Source organism: Brachyhypopomus gauderio, chromosome 18 (genome assembly GCF_052324685.1).
Source record: "Brachyhypopomus gauderio isolate BG-103 chromosome 18, BGAUD_0.2, whole genome shotgun sequence".
Classification (NCBI taxonomy): domain Eukaryota; kingdom Metazoa; phylum Chordata; class Actinopteri; order Gymnotiformes; family Hypopomidae; genus Brachyhypopomus; species Brachyhypopomus gauderio.
In genome coordinates, this window is record NC_135228.1 from 18,929,559 (window position 1) to 18,946,543 (window position 16,985).

At 39.8% G+C, this 16,985-nt stretch overlaps 3 protein-coding genes across 11 annotated transcripts in view; 2 read left to right on the forward strand and 1 right to left on the reverse strand.

Moving 5' to 3' along the window:
- The window catches only part of tnksa (tankyrase, TRF1-interacting ankyrin-related ADP-ribose polymerase a), a 72,318-nt gene extending 69,770 nt beyond the window's left edge, over nucleotides 1–2,548 (reverse strand). For 5 of the 8 annotated variants that reach the window (XM_076980846.1, XM_076980844.1, XM_076980843.1 and 2 more), the window contains exons 1-2: nucleotides 2,047–2,547; nucleotides 517–741 (exon numbers count right to left, since the gene is read on the reverse strand). In XM_076980846.1, coding sequence (XP_076836961.1) covers nucleotides 517–741; nucleotides 2,047–2,509 — 688 coding nt within the window. In that variant the 5' untranslated portion in view covers nucleotides 2,510–2,547. Of the gene's footprint in view, nucleotides 1–516; nucleotides 742–2,046 lie in introns of those variants that run through there. The other 3 variants (XM_076980842.1, XM_076980848.1, XM_076980847.1) reach the window with 3 other exon arrangements.
- Nucleotides 2,549–8,610: 6,062 nt separating this feature from the next.
- On the forward strand, nucleotides 8,611–11,896 carry ppp1r3b (protein phosphatase 1, regulatory subunit 3B). Of its 2 annotated transcripts, none has more exons than XM_076980369.1 (2): nucleotides 8,611–8,803; nucleotides 9,785–11,896. In XM_076980369.1, exons 1-2 carry the CDS (start codon nucleotides 8,757–8,759, stop codon nucleotides 10,683–10,685), a joined length of 948 nt encoding a protein of 315 aa, XP_076836484.1. In that variant the 5' UTR covers nucleotides 8,611–8,756; the 3' UTR covers nucleotides 10,686–11,896. The 2 variants fall into 2 exon arrangements, with proteins under 2 accessions (XP_076836484.1, XP_076836485.1); XM_076980370.1 differs by having other exon boundaries at nucleotides 8,617–8,807.
- A 1,209-nt stretch (nucleotides 11,897–13,105) lies between these two features.
- eri1 (exoribonuclease 1) lies at nucleotides 13,106–16,967 on the forward strand. Its single transcript, XM_076980329.1, has 7 exons — nucleotides 13,106–13,484; nucleotides 13,588–13,784; nucleotides 13,877–14,093; nucleotides 15,254–15,337; nucleotides 15,613–15,722; nucleotides 15,923–16,037; nucleotides 16,311–16,967. The coding sequence occupies exons 1-7, from the start codon at nucleotides 13,419–13,421 to the stop codon at nucleotides 16,551–16,553; spliced, it is 1,032 nt and encodes a 343-aa protein (XP_076836444.1). The 5' UTR covers nucleotides 13,106–13,418; the 3' UTR covers nucleotides 16,554–16,967.
- Nucleotides 16,968–16,985: the final 18 nt, after the last annotated feature.

Sequence of the window (16,985 nt, forward strand, 5' to 3'; positions counted from 1 at the left end):
CAATCAGCCACAAAAGTATTTTCTTAATTGAATAAGAATCATCTTGGGATATACTTCAAAAAATCTTCTTAGCATGGGCTTAGTCTTAATCTGGGTCTGAGATGGCAATGTAATTACTTCAAGATCTATCAAAATTCTCATGAATACAAAGCAATAAATGATTGTTTAATAACAGAGCACACTGGAACAAACAATGGTAATGAAAACAATGTCCCATGGTTAGCCCTTATTGAAAGCTACTCTGGGCAAGCAGAAAAGAAAATTGTCATTCATCTCCCACATGCATAAAAACAGTAACTACACACTGAGCAGTCCTCACAATTCAATGCATTGTCCAGAATTTAGAGGTTTTAGTTAACTGGACATCTAGAGCTTGCATGCTAAAATCATGTTGGGGGAGAAACAAAGAGAAAATAGTGTAAAAACTTATTGGAGGGAACCAAAATACACCAAACATGAGCACAGGTACTCTAAGACAACATGAACAAACCACACAGACGCAGAAGAGCACCTTACCTATGCACACATCAATTTTGCCCTTGATGGCGGCTTCGTGTAGTGGAGTGTAATTCCAGTTGTCTCTGGCGTTGGGGTCTGCACCCTGGCAAAGCAGCAAGCTGACCACCTCAGCATGGCCAAAAGAACATGCATTGTGGAGGGGGATCAAACCCCCATCATCCCGCGCATGCACATTTGCACCAGTCTGCAGAAGGTGCTCCACCACGTCCTTTCGCCCAAATCCTGGAAAAAGGTTTATTAATTTTTTTAGTTAACAACACATTTTAACTTTTTAGTCATGCATGTATGGGACTTGCATAGTATTTATATATATATATATATATATATATATATATATATATATATATATATATATATATATATATATATATATATATATATAGTGTATTTATTCAGTGTGCAACTACCTCTGCAAATTTCATACCGACATGGTACAAAAGTCTGGGACTGTAACTTTAATATAACGGGAAATACTTTGAAAAGCTAATGGTTGGATAGATGTGTGGTTGAAATACGGCTGTAAGTAATTAAAAGCAATTAACCCACTAGTCAACGATCCTATTTTCAGAGATAACAGATGAAGCCTGATATGATTTTTGTAAAATAAAATCATATAAATTGCGTACAAATTCTTAATTTATTCTTGCATTTATAAAGAATTGTATTCTTACATTTATAAAGAAACCTGCACAACAACTTTACAGACGTTCTGACAAATAGTAATAGTGATAACTGTAGTTTGTATCTGGTCAGGCATCCCATACTGAATTAATTTAGCCTAGTTGACCTGCTGGGTGGTCTTTTGATTGTTAGTTACATTTGTTGCACTTTTCTTAGTTAGTTACACTGTTTTACCCCCATTATCTAAAACGTTGACGGGAACAGCCCGTTGAATCTTTCACTTGTTTTGGTAACTGATTGGTTTTACAACAACATTTATCATGAAGAACCAAACAGCACTGGTATGAAAGCCAAAGTCAAGAAAACGTAGTGTGTATAAATGTACTATGGTCACACATCAAATAACTGTGGCATAAAAACTTCCATAAACTGCCCAGGTGTCTTTTACAAACTACTCTCCAGCTCTGCCCAGATGTTTTTTACAAACTACTCTCCAGCTCACTTTACACACTGTAAAATCCTCTTTTTACTACACCCCAACCCACACATTAGATAACCAGGTAATCACCTGAGACCAAACATGTATTTAATCAGATTATCTCTACTAAATAAGATTATTCACAAATAAAAGGTAGCCACAAAATAAAAACAAAAAACTGCTATGCTAACGTTAGCTACCTAGCTGGCTAGGTTGACTGGGCCTTTGAGCAAGCTAACAACGCTAACTAGCTACACGGCTAGCTACATCGGTGAACTACTTCATAGTGTCTGGACATGTTTGGCTAATGTGGCTAGCTTGAGCGAGCTACGTTAGCATTAGCTTGTGTAGCATTAGCCAGCTAGCTAGCCACTTTTAAAATCAGTTAGCAAGGTGCTAACAAAGCTAACTAGTTAGCCGCCGTTTACCTGCGGCGAAGTGGAGCGGAGTGGACTTGCGCCCGGCCATGTCTTTAGCGTTAACGTTCACCGAGTCCACCAGCCTCTTCACCCGCGACACGTCCCCGTTTCGACACGCCTCGAAAAGCTCCCTAAACGCGCCGCTTGTCCCGCAGCCGGGCCCGGGACTGGCGCCGCCGGAGTCGGGGCTCGAGCCGCCGCTGCTCGCGCCGGTGGTGGTGGAGCTCGTGCTGGAGCTCGAGCTCGAGCTCGCGCTGCTGCTGAGGAGAAGGGGGGCAGCGGGGACGTCGGGGGAGGCCGGAGTCGTCTCCGGGTCCTCGCCGCTGTCCTGCTCCGCTCCCGCAGGAGCCGGTATGGTCGGAGCGCCGGTTACCGACGGGGATGCCGGCGGGGTGAAGGCATTTTGAGTAATCCTCGGAGGGGAAGGCAAGTTTTGTTGTTGTTGCTGGGAGATGCGACGAGACGTCGCCATTTTCACCACAATCCCTCTAGCAACAAAAACAGCACTGGGGAACTTCCGGGAAGTGTTGGTGGAACGACTTCCGGCCTGGAGATTTTACGTGCATGAGCGGCGTGTGTTTTCAAATTGTATTTGCAGACGGTAATAAATTAGGTTTAGTCATGCACTCGTACGTTATATTTTAGTAATTTATTAGATACACACAACTCATAGGTGCGGTGCACAGTTAAAGCTCTTGTGCTATACCTCTTTCTGAACACAGGACCAAATATCGAACAATTCATATGACTGATTGGCCACTTTGTCATTAGATTTGACAAGCAGTAATATTAATCCTAAAAGTCTGTAGTACCTGTGCTTTAGGGTCATCATTCAATTACCCTTGTGACATATATTAACTAACAGTATGTTAATTAATCCATATACTTGAATTCAATGGCTAAAGACCTTTGGGCACGAAGACAGTTAACCAAAACAGGATATCACACTATAACTAAGATAGTTGATCATCTAATTATTTTGATGATTACTAAGGAATACACTTAATAATGAAAAAATAAAAACAAGTGCGTATGTTTCAACAAAAACAAATAATTTCCCAGTTATTATGCTTAGTCCTCATGTAATACTCATGTATACTGACGAGGCTGGGAGGAAGGAAGTGGTCTCTGTTGCAGCTGAAGCATTTATTCACATGTAAACAAATACAGGACAACTGTCAGCATGGCTATGTTAGAAATATTATACTACATACAGTATTCTGCATACTGCACTCAGTGTTTGGATTCTGTATACTGGTCCCATAGTAGTATGCATTATGATATTCAGTATGCAACAAATGCAACTCATACTACAAGGTCACATAAACATAAACGGGTTCAGCCCATTTGGGAAAGATCTTTGGCCACCATTGCATGTCAGGTGCAGTGCACCATGAAGTTAGCTCTGCTTGTGTACTGAAATATTTGAACGAATATGTAGGTCGTTCTAGTAGGAAATAAGTTCTAGGTCTCCCTTGCTTACTGGAACAATGTTTGTTGGTTGCTTACTGCATAAAGTATACTAAATAATCACTACATAAGTAGTATATAGGCTCTTTCGAACATAACCCATGTGTCTTCTCTCTGGTTTAACTCTCAACGATGCATACAGCTCCATCTGTAAACCTTGCATTATACTTATATATCCTGTACTACACCAGTAGATAACAAATCACTATGAGTCGCTTTTTGAAAAGAGTATCTGTAAGGTGTATGCTGCGTAAGATTTTTGTAATATATTTTGCTGTGTTTTCATTTGTTGTATCTTTATGTCCAGAGTTTTATTAAAACTCGTGGTTTAATTGAATATTCAATAGGCTACGGTTCTAACCCATTGATAAAAGCATTCCAAATGAAACGTAGTCTGTTAACAGAATATAGCTGTGGTGTCTATAACCTTCATGAATACGAGGCTATAGTATCACATTACAATTATGGTAAAGAAAGTACTGAGACAGGTTTATTTGTGGATATAAAGGCATAGACTTATATAAAGGTTGATGGAGAAAACTATGAAAAAAGGGTTCAAATACTTCTCTATTCGAACTTAAGATGGAGATAGAGGGCCGTTAATAAACTCTTGTCCACTGTAGGGTGAAATGGCTCTTATTTACAGACATTAACCATTTCCAGATACATTTCCACATTAACATGGGTCAATGGTTAGCTGACCGTGCTCAGCACTGCAGGGAGGACGGCTTGATGTAGAAATTTGCTGATTGGTTCTACACAAATGGAGTAAAATCTCTTTTTGTTGTCTGCCGAGTCTTCGCCAACATTACGCATTTGAGTTCATCCTGTGACACATGTCAAGAGTCACTAAAAACTGAACAAAGAACTCCATATTATCCATCACATCGGACACATGCATCAACTGGAGTTATTTAGTGAGGATCACAGTGGAAATGGGGCACCCGAAGCCTCGGTTGCTGCACAATGGGTTCCTGCGTACTGGATTGAACATTTTAGGTGTAACCAAAAAAACTATACGTTGGGGTTGGTCGTATAGTAATTCCACCTCCAATATATTTTAAATTGAATATTTCTCATATAGTTCTTGAACATTGCATAAAACCTGCTGTGTATTTTTACTGCATGACCAAGCTCGGCTGACTGTCACATCACATCATGCTCTCCCATCAGCTCCCAGCTCAGCATGTTCTGTTTCTAGCAAGACCTTTGACTGAACAAGGCGTTTCTATTTATAGGAACATCCATAGTTCAGGCATAGTTCAAAGTCTCTCTCTGTTTCTGGCCAGCAGCTGTTTGTAAACCCCTGCCACACTTCTCCTTGAACCTCATAAAGCAAACCATCCATCTTTGATCCAATATTGACAGAGCACACCAGGTCCCCTGCTTTAACAGCCAGGTCAGACAGATGGTGTAGTAAGTACTATGCAGGTCTCGTGGTGAAATCTAGCTGCTAAGTGTTTGTCCGCCCACTTAACGTTTTGCAATTCCATTGCTTATTTGCCCAATTAATTTCCACCTGGATGTGAATTACATAATGGCAGTGTCGCATGATAAGCATTAAACTTAGAGTGGACACACGTTTACTTGTGTGTACATATCAAGAGCAAACCTCAGTGTGCAGAACTACATTTCTAGGTTAGACCAGTGCATTATTAAGTATCCATAATTAATATAATCAAATGAAACATCTGTGGCACAGATAACATAAGTGGACAGGCAAGAATGTTATTGCTAAACAAATCTAAAACAAACTCAACCTCTAACCTTTGTTTTAAAGATGACAATGTGCCAGATCAAACATCAGCCTGTTCATTTCTTTTCTGTTATATGAATGGCAGTAGAGTTGATCATTTAATGACATGCAATGTACATACTATTTTAATCCCTATATCCTCACACAGTAACAAGCACATATTCTCGGCCACGAAAGGGTGTTTATGTATGGGAAAGAAAACAAACCCAGTTCATCAGGTTCACCCACTACCCTCTCACATGTGTGAGATATGTAGAGGGGACAATATCCTGACCTTAGTCCAATCTCATGTTAACAACAGACCCTCTGATAAGTCAGCAAGATGTGTACATTCATCAGCTAACTTACTGAACTACACTACTGCCTCAGCAACTGAAACTGGAAACACTTGAGAATAATTAAATACATTAATGTATATTATCTTACACTTTTTTTGTGGCTAAATAGACATGAAGGCAAATAGACATGAAGATTAATTTAAACCTTTGTCAGATTTCTCTTGAAAGGTTGTCTTATTTGTTCATTCAGCTAATTTAAGTGAGCATTCAACATACAATGTATGTTGTATGTTTTGTGTGTGTTCTATGTATGTTCTACTATGTGTGGCACTTGTTTTAAAATAATTTTCTCATTTAAAAACACTTTTATGTATATTCACGGAAGATAGATTTTCAGTCATTTCTTGAATAATCCACATTTCTTAAATTATTCTCTTCTTATAGTGTCCTTTGATGTACATTGAACCCCTCTGGAAGCTCTTCTGCACCTTATGTCTTCAGTTAGTGAGTTGGGTCTTTGAGGTGCGTATGATTATGTCTACAAGGTCTTCTGAGAGCTGTAGAGTATGCTGGTGTCTCAGATGTGGAACAGTTCTTCAACACTGCCACAGGAGAAGCAGCAAGCTAAGAGCTTGTCTGGGTAACAAAACTGAAATGCACTAAATTGTCTTGTCTCTTAACTTACTTTTTGAGTTTACCAGTTGTGTGAAATTATTCAGTTTGTGTATTTATTCAGTTTATATCCTTTAATTTCAGAAAGTTGTTCATTGGAATGGGATAACAGAGAAACACAAACCCAGATTTAAGATGGTAGATTTCGGATTTAATGGTGATATTTAATGACTGCAGAAGCACATCTAGACCACTGAAACTGTGCTATATACAACTAGAATAGAAGCAGACATGTATATACTTATGTTTGAAGTCTTTGATTGATACAATATGAGAAAATGCATTTGCAAGCAAGATATAAAAGCTGACCTAAGACCTATGAAATATAAACACTAAGATCCTCTGTTAATATGGTGATAATGAACTTGTGTCATATAAACACAAAGAACAAGTTCAAGGACAAAAAAAAATGTAAAAAAAAAACCCACTTTGCAGTACTCACTGTTGTGTGGATCACAATGATCTAATTGATCACAATGTAGCAAACGTTAAAGTGTTTTCAAAACACTTGTAAGCACCAGTGGAAGTGTTCCATTGACTTCTTTAAAAGTGACAGGTCACCATTCACAAGACATCTTATCACCATGCCAACTGATCTCATGAATTCTAAATGTGCTCATAGACCAAAAGATGTATTTGCATATCAGCAGGACGTGTATATCTAGCTCTTCTGTTGATTTGGTGGCCAGGACACACATTTGTCACACATGACATATTTGTCACTATATTAACCCTATCTAGAATAAATTAGGTCACTGCGACAGTAATGAATGTAACAAATGACTTTGCCACGGTGGAGTGTATAAGTAATTTCACAGTGACACAGTTTTTGTTGTTGGCTACTCCATCACTCTGATCCATACAGGAGTTGTCCCTTTTATACATATCGCCTCTATTTTTTCATCAAAAGGAGATAAATGTCTGTTTCATTGATGCTTCATGGTGTCCTATTTGCACAATTTGAGATGGCTATTGCATTTGGAATCTGTTCCTATTATCAGTATCAGTGAGGCTAGCAAGGCCATGCTAAGGCTTTAATGTCACTTCAGTGCAGTGTCCAAACCGCCTGAGCTGGTTCCTCTCTGGAAGTGAAGGAGCAGCGGCTCGACTCTGAACCTCTTTCGGAAAACTGAACTACTCAACCTGTGTGTAAGGGGGAGCTCGGAGTACACATATTTCCACTGCTTGTATCCATGATTTCATCCTTTTGGTCACTACCTAGAGTTTATGGTCATAGGTGAGGCTCGGAATATAGATTTACTGGTAAATTGAAACCTTTGCCTGTTGACTCAGCTCTCTCTTCACCATAACGGACTAGTACAGTGTCCACAGCACTGCAGACACCACACCGATCTGCCAGTCAACCTCCTCTTCCATCGTTCCTTCAATTGTGAACAAGATCCCAAGATACTTGAACTCTTCCACTTGAGACAAGAACTCACTCCCAACCCAGAAAGGGCACTCCATGGCATAGAGTGCATAGAGTGAAATGTAAGTTCTTGGACATTCAGTTTCCAATGCTCTTGTAACGTGGATCTTGATAATCTGTGAGCATACATTTTACTTTCTGAAAAAAATGACAACAAAAATGAAGAAACCTTTAAACAAGCAGGAACCAAATGTACATAAGGTCTGTGATCCCTCCACCGTCTACAGGATATACGCTTGAATCAAAGCAGACACTCTCCAGTCTCATTGTCCTGTTTCATTTTGAATTGAGTACACAACTAAAACAATAAAACTGGCATAGGCCAATTTAATATTACAGCTCTGTTTATGCCAAACACCCTGCTGCTCTTAGATGAAGGATTGCCCAGCCACATTTTAGCAAAGTGCCTAGCATTGGCAGAATAGCTCGCCATTACTGTCTACAGAAAACATACTGACATCGTTTGTTGTTGTGCTTTTCTGAGCTTTGTCCATTTTATCTTAAGTTCATCAAAAACACCTGTGACTGTTGCTAACTTTTACAGTTAATGTTTGAAAAATACGGTTCTAGACTTGTACTGTATAGCCTAAATGTTAGCGAATGTCATCACAATCAATAATCTAAGTACTGTGTACAATGATGCAAATAAAAGATCCCCATCACTTATGTTTACTTCATACAGAAAGGAAAGCAGAGTGTGTGGGTCGTTTAGGTCTAAAGATACAGCTGCATCTACATTTATGAGTAGTGCTTTTTTATGTAGGCCTTAGGCTAGACCATAATCAGGTAGCGTATACTACAGCAAAAAAGCAAATGTGCAGTAATTTAAATACCCCAAAGTCTATTGAAATTAGGTACGAAAAACTAGACACTTTGTACACAACCAGCTTGGGACATGGATGAGTTTTCCAGCATCACGTGACTAATGATCCCGGCGCGTGTTTTGCAAGTTCCGTTCGTTTGCGATGATTGGTGGATGTAGGTAGCGCACGTGAACACGGAGTGATCTACTTCCATAGGGAAACAGACTGTACCGTACACGCTCCTATTAATGCGGGCCTATTGAAACTGTCAGTCTGTCTTCTCGCTACAGGAACCGTGAACAGGAACCGTGATGTTCACGCAGCTCCTTCACTGCGTTCCGCCTCCAAATGCTCTAACGTAGGTAAGCAACATCTAGTCTGTTTTTATAGTTGTCCTTTTCGAGTAATGTTAAAAGGTAAGTTAAGATATAGGCTGACACACCTGGGGTCAGTGAGGTGCAAGGCGATATTTAATGTTTTTACATATCAGGAAGCCTTCGTCTTTGGGAAGAAAACTTGAAGTTTTAAAATGAAAGCTCTTAAAAACGACGTTATGGCTGCAAACCAGGAAGAACCTTAACGGTTGAGCTACGTGACCTTAAATTTTATTACTCCTGCCGTGTAATTTTAAAACTAATTGGCTGAATATATAATATATTTTTAAGATCTGGCGACGTTTTAAGATCTGGCAGATTATTTACAACTATACTGAAAATGTTATGAACCCTTTTGTTGCATTACTCGGTTATAATGAATCGACACAAACCCTTTATATTAGGGTGTATAACGTAGGCATGTGTTGTTTTGCAGGCAAGAGAGCTAAAATAATGTGCTCAGATGTGCTCAAATAGTTTCAGAAAATATCAAAGCTTAAAAGCATCATTTTGTTTTGACCTGTTCTCTCAGGTGTATCAGCACTTTCTTGAGAAACAAATTGCTTTGTGTAAACCAGTGTGTAGGATACTTTAAATTGTGTGTTGCACGTCAGATATAGCTACAACTATTATTTTAGTAAGATATTCTAAATCACTTGGCTTTTGACCGCCGATACAATACGATATTAACACTAGATGGCGCTAAACATAGTTTATTTTACTCTCACTCTCAGAGCAAGCGTATTTGACCTACTTGTAATGAGTAAGCCTCTGTTTAAAATTAATGGTTAACAGATTGTGTGAAAGGTTTCAACTTCATGTCAAGAAAGTATATATAGACCACACAAAGTTTTGGCTTTTACTAATGATTTAATTTTTTTTATCCATTACTATCTTTCCCCCCCTAAGGATATTAGTTTCAGACGTTGTTTAACAACTTTCTTTGTTGCTTTCACTTCACGTAGCTTTTATGACGACTTCATCATGCCAGTTGAACTGGCTATGCCACTTCTTATGCCAAATGGTGACTTCCAAAACAGAAAGATTCAAAAGTTCAAAAGACGTCTGCGGCCATGTCTGCACCTCCGCCAGGCTTCGCTGTCCAGCTTTAACTCCTCTCTCCAGTGGTCAGAGCCAGATGGGGCAAACCAGCCTCCGGGAGTCTGTGACAAAACTAAAAAACGTGTGTCTTTTGCTGACCACAAGGGCTTAGAACTCACAACGGTGAAGATTTTCTCAGAATTTGATGACCCTATTGATGTTCCACTAAGCATTCAAGAGCTTTTCACCTCAGTGCTCACTGTCTCTGAAGAAGAGAGCCAACTGGTTCTTGACTTTGCCCAGCCGTCTGCAGATTACTTGAGATTTCGCCAGCGCCTGGAGGAAAACTTTGTGTCCCTTGAACACTGCATGCTGAGAGAGAGGGCTGTGGTGGGCACCATCAAAGTCAAAAACATCTCGTTTGAGAAGTCCGTTAAAGTGCGTGTTACATTTGACACATGGAAGAGCTACACAGATGTTGACTGCCAATATGTTAATGACACTTACTCAGGTTCCGACTGGGACACCTTCTCACTGGAGGTGGATTTACCGGAAAACACGCGGCCTCATGAACGAGTCGAGTTTGCAGTCTGTTATATGGTGAATGGTGTCACGTACTGGGACAATAACCTAGGGCACAATTACAGAATTGTCCACTCTGCACTGAAAAAGGGCTCGGATGACTTGTGTGGTGGCCATCGGCTCTATGGCAACAATGACTGGGATGTTTACTTTGACAGGTATGGCAGCCCCAGGTGTTCTCATGGAATTTTCCCAGAGTGGCCAAGCTATGCTGGGTATGAGGATCTGGGGCCATATTACTGATGATTCATATTTAGTAAAAGGTTAAGTCTGTTTAGGCAACAAAGCACGAGGTTCTCATTTATAGTAGCAGTTATAATTAACATAAAGAGAACCACAATGTCTTGTCCTGTTTTTCATTTTTGTAACCTTGAGAAATTAAATGAAATTATATAAAAGCAAATGCTTACTCAAAAAAGCAGTAGAATAGAAGTTACATTTAGATTGTTAAGACAATAAAACACCAATATACAACTATCTCGTAAATTATAATTTGTCACGAAAATGTAAGAAAACTTGTGAACTAAGTGATGTGAACTGTGGAATATTTTAAAGTCTGAATATATCGGTCTTCTCCGAGATGTGCAATGGAGTGTGGAATGGCTTTGCTCTTTCTCTGCTGCTGACTTTAATGAATGTTCTGAGCATTACCAGTGACTGTTAAATCAATAGATTCAATGGAACACATGGTAATGGGCGAATAGGCTTTCATAGGCCAATTATTTAATATTTCATTTCCCATACCAAGTTTGCTTCTAAGCTGGAGGCGAAATATCCCGAACTTCTCCCTTTATATGTCCAGAGTTGTATGATACAAGAAATAAAACTTGACTAACCAAACACCATAACAGTCTGCTGGATTGTGAGGTTATGGTGGTTTGAAAATAATTATATGTTAAGATATCAATGATGTAATTTATATTCAAGGTTTGTGTATAATCTAAGATGTAAGACACATTGTGTATATGTTGCTGCATAATTCCCTTGTTTGATCAGCACTCTATAGTTTGCATTGTTTGAAGAATACAGCAGTTGATACAATGTCTGACACAAATTCTTTTGTTGGTGCATGGTACATGCATGTATTCAAATATTTTAATGCAGAGGATGTCTGTAGGTTTTTGTAATTTTGTTATTTTAACTCATGTTGTTTGCCAGTCTTCCTTTAAGTTCTTTTGAATCAAATATCTTTCACTTTGGTTTGTTGAAGGGATGCACTTTCATTCATATGCCAAATGCAGTGTTTTAAGTCATAGTTTTACATTTTATCAGAATGTTATTTTTGTATGTTCTTTGTTTGTTTGGGGCTTTTGTGTAAATATTGCATTTTTGCACAAGAAAAAAATCTGATCTGCTTTGGGAATCAGGTCGTTGGGATATTGGAATGTTCATTGGTGAAATTTAATGTTTTATTTTTCTGTAATTGATGTTGAATAAATTTATTAAATGTCTAAAATTGTCTCATAAGAAAGCAGAGTTCTTTTAAGTTACATTTTAAATAAATAAACTTTAAAATAACAAAAGGCTATTGATTTGTTACCAATTGCCCTGTGCTGCTCACACATTTACATTTAGTGCACTTATTTTCTGACTGAGATGCAGTGCGTGTATGGATGACAGTCTTCTTTTATCTTTCTTGTATTGTCTGTGAACAAGCTTTCTACATTTCTGTATATGCTCATGACGTGACATAAAAACTAAAACTCTAATCCAAATCTGTTGTGTGTGTATAGAATGAATAATGCTCAGTTTATCATACTTTATTTGGATGCTTGCTGCTATATTAAAAAAAAAGGTAGACCACAACAGCAAGAGATGCTCTGCTTGAGTGGTACAGGGGGTACATAATTTTATGACCTTGCTTAAATATGTTTTATGTTATTAACATATTAAGCAGCAGTGTCCTACTAGGCAGGATTTCTGGGATATCAAGTTAAGTTGGGTTTTCCTCTGTTTGCAGCTTTGTTTTTTTTTTTTGCAATCTTTCAGTTCATTATCAGGTTCAAGTTTCCTTTTGTAAAAGGAACAGACGGTGCCTGCTGACTACAATCACAGTTGCAGGAGTTAGTTACAGTACAGGGATCATGTACAGGGCAATACAGAGTTTGAGACATATGTGGAGTTTACATCGACACCCTCATCTATCTTTAGCCATTCTTAACAGGCCCTTTACTGCAAAGATGGTTTTACTCACTTGAAATAGTCATAATCTATTTAATGAGGAAATAAGTAAAAATTAAAAGGCTCTATGTTTCTTCATTAGGCTGCCTATTCAACCAATGGAATGCACCACAGCTTGTTATATTGTGTAACCGCCCACAGAACCATAATAACCATACGGTAAAAACTTCACTAAGCTTCACGGATTGATACCAATTATCAATTTATTTTTAACTTGATCATTTTTTGCAAGCACAGCAAGCTTCCTTGATGAAGGACCTCTGTCGAAAGCATCTTGTTTCTCTGTATACTTTGTGCACTTCAGTACAATTTTAATCTCTTATCTCTCTCTCTCTCTCTCTCTCTATATATATATATATATATATAGATTGTGTGTGTGTGTGTGTGTGTGTGTGTGTGTGTGTGTGTATTATCTGGCCATTATCACTGCCATATGTAGGCTTACAGCAGTGCTTTTATTTTATCAAGTGCTTTTATTTTGGAATTGTTTCCGGTTAGTTATGGCAGTTCAATAGTGAGGTACGTAAGATTTTACGTTTTCTACACTGCTGCACGTATATATGTATTTTAGGGAAAATAACATAACTAAGTGGTATATATATAGTTAGAAAATATATTTAAGTGTTGACTTATTCTTTTAGAACCTTGATTTCGGGAAAAATAGGGGCTCCTGTAGTACTTGTACATTGTAGCAATCGAACCCGCCAAAAAGAAGTCATGACTAATGCAGCTGAATGTCGGCGACTAGAAACATCCTAGTTAACTAGATACCGATTAAATTACGACGCCCTTACGATGGAGGACAAGACTGCGGCTCACACGTGTGGACATACGGATGAAGAGGAACATTGCTGCGCTAATGTGAGCCCTATTTATAGATAACGTCGCATTGCTTTGCTTCTATTTCACACGAACGATGTCGTAATTAGTAGTTGACGGCAGTGCTAATGTCTTTACTGAGTAGTCTGAAAAGAGGCATCAGGGTCCAGAGGAACCGGACCCACCGTCCCCTCCGAACCCTCCGTCTCCTCCGTCCCCGGCGGCTCACGGAGACTTCAGCGACCCGGTGTACAAGGAGATCGCGGTGGCCAACGGCAACATCAACCGCATGAGCAGAGAGGAGCTCCGCGCAAAGTGTACCGAGCTGAAGCTTGACCCAAGGTACCACCAATATTCTGTTCTGTTTTCCATAGATAGAGATGTTTGATCGAAAATGTGTTAATCGATCTTTATTTTGACATGTTTGGGTTAAGAGGTGTAAAAGATGTGTTGAGGAAACGACTCAAGAACTACTACAAGAAGCAGAAGCTGAAGGAGGCCGTTGCTGCCGGGGGACCTGGTGACACGTACTATGACTATATCTGCGTGGTGGACTTTGAGGCTACTTGTGAGGAGAGTAACCCTCACAACTTCCTCCATGAGATCATTGAGTTCCCCTTGGTTCTGATCGACACGCACACCCTGGAGATTGTGAGTTGGTGAGGGGAGATGTTCACAAAAAAAATGCGAGGCTCAAAGTGCTGTGTGTGTGTGTGTGTGTGTGTACACCAATCAGCCATAACAATAAAACCTAGTGCCACCAAACTAGCTTTGACCCAACAAGGCATGGATGCCACAAGACCTCTGAAGGCTCCTTCAAGATGTTAGCAGTACGGACATATTTTAAGATGCCAAGTGGTCCCTCCATGGATCAAATGTGTTTTTCTGTCACATTCCAGAGATTCTCGATAAGATTTAGAGCTGGATATTTTGGAGGCCAAACCCACACCTTGAAAACATACATAAAACAAAATATTCCTAGCACCTGAACATTTTATGCTGTTTGGCAAAATCCTTCTGAAAGAACCCACCACCATCAGGGGCTATCATTGTCATGAAGGGGTGTCCTTTGTCAGCAGTAATGTTTAGGCTATAGGTGTCAAAGTAACATCCACGTATATCCCAAGACCCAAGGTTTCCCAGCAGTACATTGCCTGGAGCATGACTTCACTGACTTACCACCTTTCCATAGTGCATCCTGTTGCAATCTCTTCTCCAGGTAAATGGTGCCCACACACCTAGCCATCTGCAATGTGAAGGGATGATTCATCAGACGAGGTCACCATCTTCCATTGCTCCATGGTCCAGTTCTGGTGCTCACGTGCCCGATGTAGGTGCTGACAGCAGTGGCCATGGGGGCAGCATGGGTACTCGGACCGTTCTGTAGCTCTTCTGTGGGAGCAGATCATATGGGCCATCCTTTGTTCCCCTTGTGGCCCACTGAGACCTGGGCATCCGTTCACTGGTTGTCCTGCTTTGGACCACCTTTGGTGTGTACTCACCATTGCACACCAGAAGACACCCCACAACACTGGCCATCACAATTTGACCAATATTCATTCAATTCAATTGTTGTGGCTGATTGTGTGTATACAAGTTTATCAATTTAGTTATAAATTATTTAATAAAGTTTTCAGAGAGATGGGTCATTTTAGGCAGAGGTCCTTCATCAGCTGAGGAAAAAAAATCTTAAATCTAAAAAACAAAGTGCATATAGAATCACAGAATAGTTTCTTGATTACTATACAAGTTTGGCATTTTCAATGGCGTCCAAGCTTGTTTGTAAGATTGTGTTCTCTGTATGATTACAGGTAGATTCATTTCAACAGTATGTGAAACCTGAGGTGAATCCACAGCTGTCAGATTTCTGTGTTGAGCTAACAGGAATAACTCAGGTATGTAATAATATAGTGAATCTTGAAGAGCACATTGTGTGTCTCCATTGTATAGAAACTCCAGTGGCCTTCTGGACACAGCTCATAGCAGGGCTGTCCTAGCCATACAAACAGCTGCAGGGCATCATTCCATGAAACAAGTGGGAGCCAATGTGCTCCTGCAGAGTGGAATGAAAGCCTGTCGATTAGACAGGACACGCTAATTAGATACTCCATATAAATGCTTCGTTTCGTTGTGCACTAAATAAATGGGTTATTATATAATTTTTTAACAGAAATTGGTAGATGAGGCAGACATGTTTCCCCGTGTCCTTCGGCGAGTGGTTGCCTGGTTACAAGAGAAGGAGCTTGGGACGAAGTACAAATATGCTCTCCTAACAGATGGGTAAATACAGCATGTAACTATGCTTTAGTTAGATCTACTGTTGGCTATTAACCTATTTCACTATGATGGTAGGATCCCAGTCCTAGCCATAGCATTATAAGTAGAGTCATAGCACTATAAAATGCTTTCTTTTTGAATTTTTTAATTTGGTCATAAATGCTCTTTGCAATTATGCTTAAAATGTCAAACTTCCCCCATAGGTCTTGGGACATGAGTAAATTCCTGTACACACAGTGCCGTTTGAGTCGAATTCGATACCCTCAGTTTGCCAGGAAGTGGATAAATATTAGGAAGTCTTATGGAAACTATTATAAGGTACCATTTTCCCCTTTGTTGCCTTGTATTAGGGTTTGCCTTCTGTTATATAATTGGAAATGCTGTTTCAGGTACATTTCAGGTGCTGCACTGTACACAGCTCCTGTGTTTGTAACTGTAGAGACTTCAGTTGTACATTCGAAAAAATGTATAGCTCTTGTAATCTCTAGAGGACTAAAACAAGCACGGCTCGGAGGTGGCATCAGCAGTAAGATGCTGACGGTAGGCTGTCTGGTGGGAGAGCAGCTACAGACGGGTGTGTGTTGTGTACAGGTGGCGCGCTCCCAGACCAAGCTGACGTGCATGCTGGAGAATCTGGGCATGCGCTACGAGGGCCGGCTGCACTGCGGCCTGGACGACGCCCGCAACATCGCCCGCGTCGCCGTCCGCATGCTGCAGGATGGCTGCCGGCTGAGGGTCAACGAGCGCCTGCACGGAGGCGAGCTGCAGAGCGTGCCTGTCTCCGCCCCTTTTGAAGGAGCTCCGCCTCCGCAGAAGCCCAAAAGCAGAGACTGAACACCTGTTTCACAAAGATGTTTTATTCCCGCTGAAAGCAGGATCAGTGTAGAGCACGTTGTCGGAAATTAACTGCTACCTACTGTTAACTGGGTGCATTGTTGGTTTGTCTGTGTGTGTGTGTGTGTGGTATTATTATTTTTTAATCATAAAAGAATCTTGATAAACCTGTTTTTACTTGTTTTGCAAACTGGTGATGTTTGTACACAGTATACTCGGACAAGATTCAGACAACTTGCATTCTTGGTATCTTCTGTTTTTGCCCAATTAGCAAATGCACTGTAATCTGCATATTGTATCATTTCTACACATGGAGGTATCTTTAAAGTGAACAGCACAATTTATCGCATTCAAATATTTGCTTTGTTAAAGGTCTATTCTTTAAGTCAATAAACAGTTGATTTCATGTTTAAACTGTCTTTGAATTGAATT

Excerpts from the sequence above, each read along its gene's own strand:
- ppp1r3b (XM_076980369.1), top strand. The coding sequence starts at position 8,757 with ATGTTCACGCAGCTCCTTCACTGCGTTCCGCCTCCAAATGCTCTAAC. Across the intron at positions 8,804-9,784 it reads CCGCCTCCAAATGCTCTAAC|CTTTTATGACGACTTCATCA; the intron begins GTAGGTAAGCAA and ends CACTTCACGTAG.
- eri1 (XM_076980329.1), top strand. The coding sequence starts at position 13,419 with ATGGAGGACAAGACTGCGGCTCACACGTGTGGACATACGGATGAAGAG. Across the intron at positions 13,485-13,587 it reads AGGAACATTGCTGCGCTAAT|TCTGAAAAGAGGCATCAGGG; the intron begins GTGAGCCCTATT and ends TTTACTGAGTAG. Across the intron at positions 15,723-15,922 it reads TATGCTCTCCTAACAGATGG|GTCTTGGGACATGAGTAAAT; the intron begins GTAAATACAGCA and ends CTTCCCCCATAG.